This window comes from Coregonus clupeaformis, unplaced genomic scaffold, assembly GCF_020615455.1.
Source record: "Coregonus clupeaformis isolate EN_2021a unplaced genomic scaffold, ASM2061545v1 scaf2226, whole genome shotgun sequence".
NCBI lineage: Eukaryota > Metazoa > Chordata > Actinopteri > Salmoniformes > Salmonidae > Coregonus > Coregonus clupeaformis.
The window spans coordinates 1,870-19,158 of NW_025535680.1; the positions used below are offsets into that span (position 1 = coordinate 1,870).

Below are 17,289 nucleotides of genomic sequence, written 5' to 3' on the forward strand. Positions count from 1 at the left end.
CTGGCAACCCATCATTACGCACACCTGCGTCTCATCATTAGGCACACATGGACTTCATCACTTCCCTGATTACTTCCACTTTATTTAGCCCTCTGTGTTCATCAGTCCTTAGGTGTTATTGATTGTCTCTCATGTTTAGTACGCTTCCCATGTTTGTTCTTTTGTATCTCTTTCTTATTAAACTCACCTTCTGCACCTGCTTTCTGACTCCCGGCGTATATGTAACAGAATAACACCTCAGCAAGATGGAAACAGCAGAAGATTCAATTCTCTTCCAGACGTTTAATAAACAAGGTCATCTACTCCACCAACACCACGACCAGCTGGCGAAACTGGGTACAGCCATGGAGGAGATACTCTGCATTCTCCACCACCTCGACACCACCAGCGAGGTTCTCCATACCCCTATCAGACGGCCTCCTACCACTGGTCGTCACAGAGAGCCATCCCCCCAGCCTACCCAGCCGTCTCCCCAGGTCAGCGATGCCCGACTCTCCCTTCTGGAGAAATATGACGGTACTCCATCGAAATGCCGTTGCTTCCTACTCCAGTGCTCCCTCTATTTCATCTATCAGACGGGAGCCCCCACCACCGAGAGGTCCAAGATTTCCACGGTCATTTCCCTGCTGACCGGATGGGCGTTGGAGTGGGCTACGGCCATCTGGGAGAGGGGAGAGGAGGAGCTGGGTTCATGTGAGAGGTTCATGGCTCTGTTTAGGGCGGTCTTCGACCATCCTCCAGAGGGCAGAGGGACGTGAGCGTCTTTTCCAGCTCCGGAAGGGTGCCCAGACCGCTGCGGAGTACGCCCTCACCTTTCAGCAGATGGAATGAGCCGGCGCTCCGCACTCTATTCCGCAGTGGACTGAGCGAGGAGGTCCAGACGGAGTTGGAATGACAACATCTCATTGGACGATCTCATCTCGATAGCCATCCATCTGGATAACCTTCTTCGGAAGCGCCGGTGTCCACCTCGCCACTCTCCTCCCTCCTATGGCTGTCCTGAAGCAGAGCCTGAACCCATGGAGGTAGGGGCCACACCTCTCCGCGGCATCGCCGGAGACAGTTGGGGCTCTGTCCCTATTGCAGCCGGGAGGGGCACCAGCTTCAGTGGTGTCCAGTGCACCCTAATCCAGGGTCCACTGGAGCAGAGGAGCGGCCCCGTGACCTTCCGTCTCCCAGGCTGGGCGTGAGTATTCCAGTATCATCGTTTTCCGCCAAACCCTTTATGGTTCCTATTTCACTGGCTGGCTGTCCCTCAAGTGTTGTCTCCACAGCTCTAGTGGACTCCAGTGCCGCAGGGAACTTCATCGACCAGGCCTTCGCCTCTCCCCTGAACTTAACCTCATACCCGCTCTCTTCTCCCTTTCCTGTTCATGCCCTAGATGTGCGACCATTGGGATCCGGCACAATTACACACAAAACTGCACTACTCACCCTCACCATGGGACCCATGCACCAGGAAAGTCTTCCCTTCTTCATCACCACCGCACCCGTACACAAGGTAATCCTAGGCCTCCTGTGGCTCCAACGTCACAACCCCACCATCTCATGGTCGAACATGAAAATCACCGCCTGGGGACCAGGATGTCGGAAGACCTGCTTCCCCTTACCCTGTGGTTCCACGCCGGTTGAGAGTCCTGTGAGTGCCCATCAATCGGTCCTCCCGTATCGTTGGCCCCGTGTTTTGGGACGTAGATGTGGACATCCGCCAGGCTCTGGCGAGGGAACCCGCTCCTGCTACCTGCCCTCCAGAAAGCATCTACGTTCCCATGGAGGTAAGAGATCGGCTGTTGACCTGGGCACACACATCCCTCGCCGCTGGACAACCAGGTATCACCATCCAATCCCTCTACGAGAAGTCCTGGTGGCCCACCTTGGTGCAGGACGTCGCCCACTATGTCAACTCATGTTCCATATGTAACCAGTCCAAATCTCCCCGGCACACTCCAGCAAGGCAAGTCATTCCACTTCCCGTGCCTCAGCGGCCTTGGTCTCATCTGTCCATTGATTTCATCACTGATCTCCCATCTTCTGATAGTTACACTACTATTATGGTTGTTGTGGACAGATTTTCTAAATCTTGCCATTTTATCCCTCTCTCTGGTCTCCCTACCGCTCTCCAGGTTGCTGAGGCACTGTTCCAGCAGGTCTTCCGGCACTATGTCCTTCCGGAGGACATTGTCTCCGACCGTGGCCCCCAATTCACGTCACGGGTATGGAAAACCTTCATGGAGAAGCTGGGGGTCACAGTCAGCCTCACTTCCGGGTACCGGCCTCAGTCCAACGGGCAGCTGGAGAGGATGAACCAGGAGCTGGGGAGGTTCCTTAGGAGTCCCTGCCAGGACCGGCAGGGGGAGTGGGCCCGGTTCCTTCCCTGGCCGGTGTACGCACAGAATTCACTTTTTCACACCTCCACCGGGCTGACTCCCTTCCAGTGCATCCTGGGGTACCAGCCGGTCCTGGCCCTGTGGACCCCGAGCCAGACCGAAGCCCCTGCGGTGGACAAGTGGTTCCGGTGTGCAGAGGAGCTTTGGAACTCTGTCCATGTGAGGCTCCAATGCGCCGTCCACTGACAGAAGGAGCAGGCAGACCGCCACCGCAGTAAGGCTCCCATGTTCCATCCTGGTTATCGCGTTTGGCTCTCAACCAGGAACCTCTCGCTCTGCCTGCCCTGCCGGAATCTGAGCCCCTGGTTAGTGGGGCCTTTCAAAGTCCTCCAGAGGGTCAATGAGGTAACATACCTCTCCCTCGGGGCCGTCCCCCCCTTACATTATTCTAGGCATGATCAGAGGGAGATGGAGAGTCATAGTCTGAAAAGGTCATGCCCCAAGAGTCCCTGGGGTGGCGAGAGAAAGAAAGAGTATCTCACCAGCGCAGGTCAGGAACAAAGAGAACTACACTACCAGTGAAAAGTTTTAGAACACCTACTCATTCAAGGGTTTTTCTTTATTTTTACTATTTTCTACATTGTTGAATAATAGTGAATACCTCAAAACTATGAAATAACACATATGGAATCATGTAGTAAACAAAAAAGTGTTAAACAAATCAAAATATATTTGAGATTCTTCAAATAGCCACCCTTTGCCTTGATGACAGCTTTGCACACTCTCAACATGCTTCACCTGGAATGCTTTTCCAACAGTCTAGAAGGAGTTCCCACATATGCTGAGCAACTTGTTGGCTGCTTTTCCTTCACTCTGCGGTCCGATTCATCCCAAACCATCTCAATTTGGTTGAGGTCGGGGGAATGTGGAGGCCAGGTCATCTGATGCAGCACTCCATCACTCTCCTTCTTGGTCAAACAGCCCTTACACAGCTTGGAGGTGTGTTGGGTCATTGTCCTGTTGAAAAACAAATGAAAGTCCCACTAAGCCTTAACCAGATGGGATGGCGTGTCGCTGCAGAATGCTATGGTAGCCATGCTGGTTAAATGTGCCTTGAATTCTAAATAAATCACAGACAGTGTCACCAGCAAAGCACCCCCACACCATAACACCACCTCATCCATGCCTTACGGTGGGAAATACACATGCGGAGATCATCCGTTCACCCACACCACGTCTCACAAAGACACTCCAAAAATCTCCAGTTTGGACTCCAGACCAAAGGACACATTTCCACCAGTCTAATGTCCATTGCTCGTGTTTCTTGGCCAAGGCAAGTCTCTTCTTATTATTGGTGTCCTTTAGTAGTGGTTACTTTGCAGCAATTCGACCATGAAGGCCTGATTCACACAGTCTCCTCTGAACAGTTGATGTTGAGATGTGTCTGTTGAACTCTGTGAAGCATTTATTTGGGCTGCAATTTCTGAGGCTGGTAACTCTAATGAACTTATCCTCTGCAGCAAAGGTAACTCTGGGTCTTCCATTCCTGTGGTGGTCCTCATGAGAGCCAGTTTCATCATAGAGCTTGATGGTTTTTGAGACTGCACTTGAAGAAACTTTCAAATTCTTGAAATGTTCCGTAATGACTGACCTTCATGTCTTAAAGTAATGATGGACTGTAATTTCTCTTTGCTTATTTGAGCTGTTCTTGCCATAATATGGACTTGGTCTTTTACCAAATAGGGCTATCTTCTGTATACCTTGTCACAACACAACCTTTTGGCTCAAACGAATTAAGATGAAAAGGAATTCCACAAATTAACTTTTAAGAAGGCACACCTGTTAATTGAAATGCGTTCCAGGTGACTACCTCACGAAGCTGGTTGAGAGAATGTCAAGAGTGTGCAAAGCTGTCATCAAGGCAAAGGGTGGCTATTTGAAGAATCTCAAATATAAAATATATTTTGATTTGTTTAACACTTTTTTGTTTACTTCATGATTCCATATGTGTTATTTCATAGTTTGATGTCTTCACTATTATTCTACAATGTAGAATATAGTAAAAATAAAGAAAAACCCTTGAATGAGTAGGTGTTCTAAAACTTTTGACCAGTAGTGTAGACACACCATCAACAGCAAATACAAGTGTGTGTGTGTGTATATATGCCTAAACATTGGTGGTGTAGCAGAAGGTATTCAGGCTGGCCCTGGGTACCAGCACTGTGTGGGGTAAACACATAACAGCCCTGCTGGAGGGCGGTACCAGTACTTTATGTTTGTGTGCGTGTAAACATCACCTGAAGTGATTCCAGTCCGACCAGTACAATACTTTATAAAAGCACACAGGTGTAGCACTGAGAGAACACTTCTACAGTTCAGAGGTCACACCTTCAGAGACTGGCTGAGAGAGAGACAGAGACCGAGGGCAACACATCTTTGGATTTCCACAGTTTACACACTGACAGGTGAGCTCAGTTTGAGTGAGGACCTCAACTTAGCTGGACCATTATCATCCAGTGAGTGAAAACTTCACTTTGTGTTCTCCAATTATAACAACAGTGTAATGATGATGTCCATTATGTTGACATGTACCCACTTTGAGGATAAGGTGCCCTTGGTGTACTACATGGCTTGGTGTATACTCTCTCTTAACATAAGTGGTGCATATATTTTTAATTGGCATTCCGCTAATGTTCTTGTTTCCAAGAAGCACTGTTCACAAAAACAGTGAAGAGTTGCATGTCTGCCAGTAAACATATTGTGTGTTATATGACTAATCTGACTCCACTCCAAACTTTGTATGCAGATGCGTCTGTAGCTGGCCTAGTAGTGTGGTCTTGTATATTGTTGAGGATATTAACATTAAAAGGAAATTGTCTTTAGAGGGATAGTTTTTTATTAAATGTTTTATTTTGTATATATATTTACAGTAGCCATGGTCCCTCTCGCAAAAGGGGAAAATAATTAGCAAACTTTCTGACCTCTCACCATATAAATTAATTATACAACATGTGCCAACATTTATCAGTGTAAATATTAAGTTAATTATTTACAGCAATTGGCTGAAACATCAAAATATGAGTAAGTGTAGTCATAACATCGCAATTAATCACAAACCGATGATTACAAGGGTGGAACTGGCCCCTATTACCCTGGCATTGGTTGCAGTACACTGTGTAACACACCTTCGATAAATTATTATGAAATGTTCCTGGGGAAATCATTAATTGTTGAAGAGTTATTATTTACAATGACAACTGAACCGCACAGTCCTAATAAAATGATCACTCAATTTCAAAAGTATATTATTGAAAAGCATCAGCCAAGCGTCGTATCAAAGTAAACCTCATGATGATCTCAGCATTCGTTATATCACCTTACAGTAACAATGGGGAAGAAATAATGAATATGTGTGAAAGGCTTTGCGAGATAGAAAGAGAAAAGCTTCACAACAAAGAATAGTGTGTGACTATCGGATTGATGTTTGTGAAATACAGCACGTTTCAAAGCTTTGAGCGTAGAAACAAACGCACCAGTTTACGGCACTGACTTAACACCCCCTAACAAACATCCAACTATTTGTCATAGCTTGGCAGCAACATAGGCCAGATTTATTCAGAAAGCTCCTATGCTGTTAATCTTGCTAGAGACCATCCATCAAACACTTCCATCCATCAAACACTTCTTCAGTAACATACCAGTGATTACTATGAGAGGGCCAGTTTATATGCATCCAAATGGTTGTAGTAGGCTAGATGAGGATGGTTTTAGGGAGGTTATGGTTATCTGACTGATTTGGGCAAGTGGAGTTAAATATTTCAACAATAACTTTCTTTCTATAATGACTTGTGGTCTTAACTATGGCTTGTGTCCAGGATTACAGGATTTAACCCATTTGTTCCCAAATGTGTCTCAGACATGCCACTATGCAAATCGTATGCCATTAGTAACCCTAATATGTCATCCATATTGCTTTTTTTTTTATTGAAAAGTATGTAAAAAATGATGTTTTATTCTTGGTCACAATGGTGACCAATGAGAACATGCAGTGCTCTGCCTATAAGAAATGTAACTGACATTTACCCCTATTCCTCAGCTCCAATACCTACAGTGTCCTTGACTTATTCCACATTATTTTGTGTTACAGCCAAATTTCTAAATAGATTACATTGATTTTTTCCCCTCACCTATCTACACATAATACCCCATAATAACAAAGTGTAAATATAAATTTGTTTAAAAAAATCGAAAAGCATAATTCCACTTTGATATTATGGGGTATTGTGTGTAAGCCAGTGACACAAAATCTCCTTTTAATTTGTTTTCGATTCAGGCTGTAACACAACAAAATGTGGAAAAAGTCAAAGTGTAAACAAGGTTTTGTTTTATTTTTTTCAATGAAATTGTCTGCATCATTTCCAATCCCCCATATATTTTCTTGTAAATATATATACACATACAGTACCAGTGTCACGATCGTCGACTGAAGACACGGACCAAGGCGCAGCGTGATAAGCGTACATTTTATTTGTAGTACACCACACGAACAAAACAACAAACCAAACGATACGTGAAGTCCTAGGTTAATACAAAACAAACCTTACGGAACAAGATCCCACAAAGACTAGTGCAAAACAGGCTGCCTAAATATGGTCCCCAATCAGAGACAACGAGCTACAGCTGCCTCTGATTGGGAACCACCCCGGCCAACATAGATCAAAACGATCTAGAATGAAAACATAGAAAAACTAAACATAGAAAAATCCACACCCTGGCTCAACATTTAAGAGTCCCCAGAGCCAGGGCGTGACAACCAGTCAAAGGTTTGGACACACCTACTCATTCAAGAGTTTTTCTTTATTTTTACAATTTTTTACATTGTAGAATAATAGTGAAGACATCAAACTATGAAATAACACATATGGAATCATGTAGTAACCAAACAAGTGTTTACATCATTTAGCAGACACTCTTATCCAGAGCGACTTACAAATTGGTGAATTCAACTTATAATAGCCAGTGGGACAACCACTTTTTTTTATGGGGGGGGGGGGGAGGGAGGGGTAGAAGGATTACTTTTATATTATTCCAGGTATTCCTTAAAGAGGTAGGGTTTCAAGTGTCTCCGGAAGGTGGTCAGTGACTCCGCTGTCCTGGCGTCGTGGGGGAGCTTGTTCCACCGTTGGGGTGCCAGAGCAGCGAATAGCTTTGACTGGGCTGAGTGGGAACTGTGCTTCCATAGAGGTAGGGGGGCTAGCAGGCCAGAGGTGGATGAACGTAGTGCCCTCGTTTGGGTGTAGGGTCTGATCAGAGCCTGAAGGTAAGGAGGTGCCGTTCCCCTCACAGCTCCGTAGGCAAGCACCATGGTCTTGTAGTAGATGCGAGCCTCAACTGGAAGCCAGTGGAGTGTGCGGAGGAGCGGGGTGACATGAGAGAATTTGGGAAGGTTGAACACCAGACGGGCTGCAGCATGCGAGTTGCAGTAATCCAGACGGGAGATGACAAGTGCCTGGATTAGGACCTGTGCCGCTTTCTGTGTAAGGTAGGGTCGTACTCTGCGAATGTTGTAGAGCATGAACCTGCAAGATCGGGTCACCGCTTTGATGTTAGTGGAGAACGACAGGGTGTTGTCCAGGGTCAAGCCAAGGTTCTTTGCACTCTGGAGGCAAGGTCATCTGATGCAGCACTCCATCACTCTCCTTCTTGGTCAAATAGCCCTTATACAGCCTGGAGGTGTGTTGGGTCATTGTCCTGTTGAAAACAATGATAGTCCCACTAGGCCCAAACCAGATGGGATTGCGTATCACTGCAGAATGCTGTGGTAGCCATGCTGGTTAAGTGTGCCTTGAATTCTAAATAAATAACAGACAGTGTCACCAGCAAAGCACCCCCACACCATAACACCTCCTCCTCCATGCTTTACGGTGGGAAATACACATGCAGAGATCATCCGTTCACCCACACCGTGTCTCACAAATCCAAGGAGGCTAGAACCAAAAATCTCAAATTTGGACTCCAGACCAAAGGACACATTTCACCGGTCTAATGTCCATTGCTCGTGTTTCTTGGCCCAAGCATGTCTCTTCTTATTATTGCTGTCCTTTAGTAGTGGTTTCTTTGCAGCAATTCGACCATGAAGGCCTGATTCACATAGACTCCTCTGAACAGTTGATGTTGAGATGTGTCTGTTACTTGAACTCTGTGAAGCATTTATTTGGGCTGCAATTTCTGTGGCTGGTAACTCTAATGAACTTATCCTCTGCAGCAAAGGTAACTCGGGGTCTTCCATTCCTGTAGTGGTCCTCATGAGAGCCAGTTTCATCATAGCGCTTGATGGTTTTTGCGACTGCACTTGAAGAAACTTTCAAAGTTCTTGACATTATCCGGATTGACTGACATTCATGTCTTAAAGTAATGATGGACTGTTATTTCTCTTTGCTTATTTGAGCTGTACTTGCCATAATATGGACTTGGTCTTTTACCAAATAGGGCTATCTTCTGTATACCCCCCCTACCTTGTCACTACACAACTGATTGGCTCAAACGCATCAAGAAGGAAATAAATTCCACAAATTAACTTTTAAGAAGGCACACTTGTTAATTGAAATGCATTCCAGGTGACTATCTCATGAAGCTGGTTGAGAAAATGCCAAGAGTGTGCAAAGCTGTCATCAAGGGAAAGGGTAATCTAGAATATATTTTGATTTGTTTAATGCTTTTTGGGTTACTACATGATTCCATAGTGTTATTTCATAGTTTTGATGTCTTCACTATTATTCTGAAAAAATAGTAAAAATAAAGAAAAACCCTTGAATGAGTAGGTGTGTCCAAACCTTTGACTGGTGCTGTATATATATATATTTATACTTGCAAAAAATATATGGGTGATTGGAAGTGATGCAGACGATTACATTGATGGAATCTACAATCTATCTGCAATTTTAAAGCTGATCTACCCCCTAAAGAATTTTTTTTTGAAGGGGTTCTAAACTCTCTTCATCATGACAATTAGGCATAGGACATCATTTAATTTTAACAAAAAGCTCCACTTTACTACAGCACGCACTAGTAAACATCATACAGAAATCAACCATGCATTATCTCTGACATTTCCTTTGCCTATACACCTCATCCCTGTTACTTGCCTATCTCAGCCATGTTATCCACTTTCCTTAGGCCTGTATTCCCTAAGACACCAACAGTAACCTAAATCCAGCTATTCGCTTCACATTCCAACCCTGTTATTTGCATATCTTAGTCATTGAATGAACTGCAAAAATCTCTGAAGCTGGAGACTCTTATCTCCATCACTAACTTTAAGCGTCAGTTTTCAGAGCAGCTTACCGATCACTGAACCTGTACACAGCCTTTCTGACATTAGCCCACCCAACTACCTCATCCCCATATTGTTATTTATTTTGCTAATTTGCACCCCAGTATCTCTATTTGCACATCATCTTTTGCACATCTATCATTCCAATATTATACGAAATTGTAAATATTTTGCACTATGGCCTATTTATTACCTTAACTCCATAACTTACTACATTTGAACACACTGTATATATATTTTCTGTTGTATTTTTGACTTTTTGTTTTGTTTACCCCATATGTAACTCTGTGTTGATGTTTTTATCGCACTGCTTTGCTTTATCTTGGCCAGGTCGCAGTTGTAAATTAGAACTTGTTCTCAACTGGCTTACCTGGTTAAATAAAGGTGAAATAAAAATGTGATTTTTGACCAGTCTACTGCTACATGTCAGCCCCAATTGTCATAGAAATAGGTGTACTTCTGCATTTCAGTCCCAATATTCATACAAATCAGGTCTACACCTGTACTTCAGCTCCAATTTACATACAGTGGGGAAAAAAATAATTTAGTCAGCCACCAATTCTGCAAGTTCTCCCACTTAAAAAGATGAGAGAGGCCTGTAATTTTCATCATAGGTACACGTCAACTATGACAGACAAATTGAGAAAAAAAATCCAGAAAATCACGTTGTAGGATTTTTTATGAATTTATTTGCAAATTATGGTGGAAAATAAGTATTTGGTCACCTACAAACATGCAGGATTTCTGGCTCTCACAGACCTGTAACTTCTTCTTTAAGAGGCTCCTCTGTCCTCCACTCGTTACCTGTATTAATGGCACCTGTTTGAACTTGTTATCAGTATAAAAGACACCTGTCCACAACCTCAAACAGTCACACTCCAAACTCCACTATGGCCAAGACCAAAGAGCTGTCAAAGGACACCAGAAACAAAATTGTAGACCTGCACCAGGCTGGGAAGACTGAATCTGCAATAGGTAAGCAGCTTGGTTTGAAGAAATCAAATGTGGGAGCAATTATTAGGAAATGGAAGACATACAAGACCACTGAAAATCTCCCTCGATCTGGGGCTCCACGCAAGATCTCACCCCGTGGGGTCAAAATGATCACAAGAACGGTGAGCAAAAATCCCAGAACCACACGGGGGGACCTAGTGAATGACCTGCAGAGAGCTGGGACCAAAGTAACAAAGCCTACCATCAGTAACACACTACGCCGCCAGGGACTCAAATCCTGCAGTGCCAGACGTGTCCCCCTGCTTAAGCCAGTACATGTCCAGGCCAGTCTGAAGTTTGCTAGAGTGCATTTGGATGATCCAGAAGAGGATTGGGAGAATGTCATATGGTCAGATGAAACCAAAATATAACTTTTTGGTAAAAACTAAACTCGTCGTGTTTGGAGGACAAAGAATGCTGAGTTGCATCCAAAGAACACCATACCTACTGTGAAGCATTGGGGTGGAAACATCATGCTTTGGGGCTGTTTTTCTGCAAAGGGACCAGGACGACTGATCCGTGTAAAGGAAATAATTAATGGGGCCATGTATCGTGAGATCTTGAGTGAAAACCTCCTTCCATCAGCAAGGGCATTGAAGATGAAACGTGGCTGGGTCTTTCAGCATGACAATGATCCCAAACACACCGCCCGGGCAACCCCATAGAAAATCTTTGGAGGGAGTTGAAAGTCCGTGTTGCCCAGCGACAGCCCCAAAACATCACTGCTCTAGAGGAGATCTGCATGGAGGAATGGGCCAAAATACCAGCAACAGTGTGTGAAAACCTTGTGAAGACTTACAGAAAACGTTTGACCTGTGTCATTGCCAACAACGGGTATATAACAAAGTATTGAGAAACTTTTGTTATTGACCAAATACTTATTTTTCCACCATAATTTGCAAATAAATTCATTAAAAATCCTACAGTGTGATTTTCTAGATTTTTTTTTCTCATTTTGTCTGTCATAGTTGACATGTACCTATGATGAAAATTACAGGCCTCTCTCATCTTTTTAAGTGGGAGAACTTGCACAATTGGTGACTGACTAAATACAGTTTTTCCCCACTGTACATACAAAGTCTGCACCTGTGCTTGAACCCAATTATTCAACTAAGCCAGGTCTAAATGTGCCGAAGCCTGATTTATATTTTATATTGTAAACCAGGTCTACCCCTGCACCTCAGCTCAGGTACTCCTACAAACCAGGTCTACACTTTTGACTGAGTCCCAATACTACAGTTTTTTCCAACTGCTTACACACGTTTTCAAAACTATGTCTCCTTTTTTCAAAACTCTACACACAATTCCCAAAACTGCACACACAAAATGCAAAATGCCTCACATCTCCTTCAAAATGTAACACTTCATTCAAAATGCCATAAACACATGTCAGAATGAAGCATTTGCATCAAATGGCAAACACTTCTTTCATAATAGTACATGTTTGGATATACCATGTAAACACTGTTGTTCTAAATCTAAAGCTCTTTGGTCTTTCATAGGCTTATATATACATTTCAATACAATGTTCTACAGTGAAAGTAATCTGCTGAGAGGTAACAAGTACACTGTAAACACCAATGCGATGTAGAAACAGAAAATATTTATTAGGCCAAACATTACTGTTGTATACAGCAGCATACAACAAAACCATAAACATATGTAAACCAAAAGTATATTCTTTAGAATACAGTAAAGAGCACAATTGTGTGTGGGGGTCCGGGGGCAGTCCAGGAAATGGTAGGGGGGCAGTACCAGTGCTAAGGTTACGCTTCATCTCTTCTCCGGGCTGGTCTGGCCACAACATAGTCCCATCACAAGATACGTTTTCTCTTGCCAAACATCGAGGGAAGTATCTCCTAGCATGGCGATTCAACCTTGGACAGAGGCTTTCCTCTATGTCCCCACATGTGTCCTCCATTGCCTGGAGAAGCGGCATGCTGGCATAGGGTTGGCGATCATACACTTTCCAGCGCCAGGCTGAGAAGAATTCCTCTATGGGATTTAGAAAAGGTGAATATGGGAGTAGGTACAAAACTACAAATTGTGGATGGGTGGAAAACCAGTTTTGGACCAGAACAAGCCCGATGAAAACTAACATTGTCCCATATAACCACAAATCTAGCAGGCTCCTGATCTGGATCAGGGACTAGCATTGTGTGAAATTGCATCCAGAAAAGTGAGGATATGTCCGGTGTTGTACGGACCCAGTGTGGCATTGTGATGGAGGAACCCGTTTTTGAGTGATGGCAGCACACATAGTTATATTACCCCACGCTGTCCAGGGACATTGGTAATTGCCCTCTGTCCTATTACATTTCTTCCATGGGCGCCTGGTTTTGGTGAGGTTGAAGCCAACCTCATCCACATAAATAAATGTACATGGGCATCCATCTCCAATACTCTCTGTAACAGACAAAATGATATACAGATGAGTAAATATGGTATGTCTGAAGTACTGGAAGTAGTGTGCATACATACCTCTACAAAAGTCATGTTGCAGACTTGACTCTGTCAGAGTTTCTCTCAAATGGCACCTTGTAAAGTTGTTTCATCGTCACTTGGTGCCATTGGAGGATGCGGTCTATGGTCGACAGGCTTACAGCATTGATGAGTTACAAATGTTTATGCAATACTATGCAGTCATACGTGTTTTACAGTACATTACTGTAATGCTAAAATAGTCATTAGATAGTTGCATACCTGTTCTCATTTCTGAAGGTTCGAATTATGGACGCCACTGTAAATCGACCTCAAGTTGGGCTGGACTCTCAGTCCAGCCTCTCTCATGGTCAAACCGTGGTTGATCACATGATCAACAAGTGTTGCCCTAATCTCATCAGAGATGGCTCTCCTTCCTTCTCTTTGCTCCTCGTCCTCTTCTTCCTCTTCCTCTTCCCCTGCCTCTCCCTCCTACTCCTCTTGCTCTCTGTCCATTGTTATCTCATCCATTGTTCAAAACAGTCCTATAGTACAGTAAAGCAGTGATTGGTTAGTGATCAGTTAAGCTATTAGTGTTTGAACATGTGAGGAGAGTGTGTTTGACCTGGTGAATAAGTGTAGCATTTTGATTGGTTGTGTTTGGAAAAGGAAAGCAAGTCACTTCCTGTTAGATTTTTTGTGTTTTAGGTAGAGAATTGTGTGTAGTGTTTTGAAAAAGTGTTTTATGCAATTGACAACTGAGTCAAAAGCTGAGAAATAGCTTATGGTTTTGGAGATTTGGTGTGTAGTTTTGCACTTTGAGTGAGAGGTTTCAAAAATTGTGTGACATGAAAATATTTTGTGTGTAAGCAGTTGGAAAAAACTGTAATATAAACCAGATCTACACCTGCATATTTGAGGCCAAATACCAATACGAACCAGGTTTACACATGTGGCTATGTCCCAATACGCTCATAAACCAGGTCTACCCTTGTGACTATTCAGCAAAACTCACATAACCAGGCCTACCATTGTGCAAGAGACACTAAACAAACCTATGGACGTTAAATATTTGTTAAGATATAACACTAATTCCATTATGGGTCTATACATTGCCAATTCCCCCTAAGATAACAGAATATGACGTTTTACAGTCAAAATCACTGATTTAAACATAATAAAGGCTAATGGATGATGGTAAAATCATCTGGGTCTTGACTATGGCATGTGCCCAGGATTACAGGATTTAACTGCGGATAGAAATGTTCAAGTGATGCATAGCAACTGCTAGTAGCTAGAGCAACATTTTACAGTTAAATAATAAGACTGATGGCTGGGGTAGGTACTGTATGTGAAATAATTTAATTGATCATAGACTGACTGAGGTGTTTGTGCTACTGAGTTGTTTCATATAATGAGATTTTGATGAGAATGAAGGTCAGTGGGACTTTTTACCGTGTGTTTTACCTAATTGGTTCCATAGAATGAAAGGGGGTAAAACATAAACTATTTCACAAACAAATTGTTCTTCTCTCTACAGGTTCTAGAAAATGGTGTTTGGCATCCGGAAGCGCATCCATGACCACCTGGTGGAGAGAAGAATCCGCAGAGCCCGGCTGGTGACCAAATATGGCCGCTGCAACATTGAATTCGGCAACGTGAAGTACAGCAACCAGTTTGCCTTCCTCATGGATTTCTGGACGACCTTTGTGGAGTTCCGCTGGCGCTTTGTCCTCTTCTTCTTCATCGCCTCGTTCACCCTGAGCTGGTTCATCTTCGGACTGCTGTGGTTCTGGATCGCCCGGAGCAACGGGGACCTGGCGTGGCAGAACCCCTCAAATGGCCACATCCCCTGTGTGGACAATGTCTACAATCTCATTACAGCATTCCTCTTCTCCATGGAGACCCAGACCAGCATCGGGTACGGTGGACGCGCCATCACCCCTTTCTGTTCTGGTGCTGTAACACTCATCATTATCCAGTACCTCATAGGTAACATCATCAACTGCTTCATGTGTGGAGTCATCCTGGCCAAGATCTCCATCCCTAAGAAAAGAGCCAAGACCATCACATTCAGTGAGATGGCTGTCATCTGTCCTAAGAAGGACTTGCTTTGCCTCATGATAAGAGTGGCCAACTTACGCAAGACCCTGATGATCGGGAGCCAGATCTACGGCAAGCTGTTGAGGACAACCATCAAACCCGACGGAGAGATGATCATCATGGACCAGGTGAACATTGAGTTCATGGTGGACGCTGGGAAGGACAACCTCTTCTTTGTGTGCCCTCTCACACTCTACCATGTGATTGACAAGACTAGCCCTTTCTTTGAGATGGCAGTGGACACACTCCATAAGCAAGAGTTTGAGCTGGTGGTCTTTCTGGACGGCACAGCCGAGTACACCAGCTCAGCCTGCCAGGTCAGGACTTCCTTCATCCCTCAGGAAATCATGTGGGGTTACAACTTCCTGCCCATCATCTCCCGCAGCAAAGAGGGCAAGTACAGAGTGAACTTCTTCAACTTCTCCAAGGTGGTGCCCGTGGCTACTGCACACTGTGCCTACTGCTTCCACAACATGAAGGGACACCACCTCCACTCCATTAACGGAATCGACAACGGGGAATTTGAAGTGATTGATAACTTAGAACAACCTAATATGACCAATATGTGAGCTTTTGGAGGAAATATGTGGCCATAGAAATAGAAGCCAGTTGCACACTCTTAGAAAAAAAGGGTTTCAAAAGGGTTCTTCGGCTGTGCCCATAGGTTACCCTTTTTGGTTGAACACTGCAAAAACGACAAATCTGAACAAATCTGATTTTCTTGCATTCATACTTTAAAATCGTATCTTATTTTAAGAATTATTTACTTATCAAGTGCTGACCGTGTTAGACTATTTAGCTTGTTTTAAGAATATATATCTTGAGTTATCTTACTCAGTTATTGAATCTTAGTATAGGGAGTACCACAAGTTAAATGAGACACATTCCTGAGAGAACAGCTTTTTGAAGCTGGTATCTACCGATAACAGGTATTTGAAGATACTGTATTTAGGCTTGTTTTAAGAATCAGACTTGAAGAGACTATCAAACTAATATTTGTATTAAAAACATTTACAATCCAGATATGACTCAAATTGCTTTTATTCAATATGCCACAGCAGACACTTTTATCCAAAGCAACTCACATTATCTAAATGCATACATTTTTGTGATCCCAGCGGGAAACAAACCAACAAACCTGGCATTGTGTGTGCCTTGCTTTACCAACTGAGCTACTGCAGGACCACATTAGAACACCTATTCATTATAACTGTGAAGTGCAAGGACATCCCCAAGATAATACTTCACTGGAACATGCATGCTGCTTTTGAAAGTGAGTGAGTAGTAGGACGTAAAACCTATAACAAATTAAAAAAGGAAAATGTGAAACAATAAAAAAAAACTATAATGAGGCTATATACAATGAGTACCGGTACCGAGTCAATGTTCTACGAGGTAGTTGAGGTGATTGAGGTAATATGTACAGTACATATAGGTAGGGGTAAAAGTGACTAGGCAATCAGGATAGGTAATAAACAGAGTAGCAGCAGCGTAGGTGAGGAGTGTGAAAGAGTGTCTATGTGTGAGTGGCGTCAATATGCATGTGTGTGTGCGTTTTGTGTGGGTGAGTGTATGTAGTGTGTGTGTGTGTGTGTGTGTGTGTGTGTGTGTGTGTGTGTGTGTGTGTGTGTGTGTGTGTGTGTGTGTGTGTGTGTGTGTGTGTGTGTGTGTGTGTGTGCTGGAGTGTCAGTGTAGTATGCGTGAGTGTGTGGTTAGAGTCCAGTGACTGTGCATAGACCTGTCATGAAGTCCAGGATCCAGTTGCAGAGGGAGGTGTTTAATCCAAGGGTCCTTAGCTTACTGATAAACTTGGAGGTCACTATGGTTTTCAATGCTGAGCTGTAGTCAATGAACAACATTCTTATGTTCCTTTTGTCCAGGTGGGAAAGGGCAGTGTGGAGTGCAATAGAGATTGTTTCATCTGTGGATCAGTTGGGGCGGTATGTGAATTGGAGTGGGTCCAGGGTGTCTGGGATGATAGTATTGATGTGAGCCATGACCAGCCTTTCAAATAATTTCATGGCTACAGATGTGAGTGCTACGGGGCAATAGTCATTTAGACAGGTTATCTTGCCGTTCTTGGGCACAGGGACTATGGTGGTCTGCTTGAAA

The 17,289-nt window shown here is 43.7% G+C and overlaps 1 protein-coding gene across 2 annotated transcripts; it reads left to right on the forward strand.

Moving 5' to 3' along the window:
* Positions 1-4,707: 4,707 nt before the first annotated feature.
* Positions 4,708-16,198, forward strand: LOC121567209 (ATP-sensitive inward rectifier potassium channel 1-like). 2 transcript variants are annotated; one of them, XM_041877139.2, is made up of 2 exons: positions 4,708-4,843; positions 14,615-16,198. In XM_041877139.2, the coding sequence occupies exon 2, from the start codon at positions 14,625-14,627 to the stop codon at positions 15,744-15,746; it is 1,122 nt and encodes a 373-aa protein (XP_041733073.1). In that variant the 5' UTR covers positions 4,708-4,843; positions 14,615-14,624; the 3' UTR covers positions 15,747-16,198. The 2 variants fall into 2 exon arrangements, with proteins under 2 accessions (XP_041733073.1, XP_041733072.1); XM_041877138.2 differs by having other exon boundaries at positions 4,708-4,792.
* Positions 16,199-17,289: the final 1,091 nt, after the last annotated feature.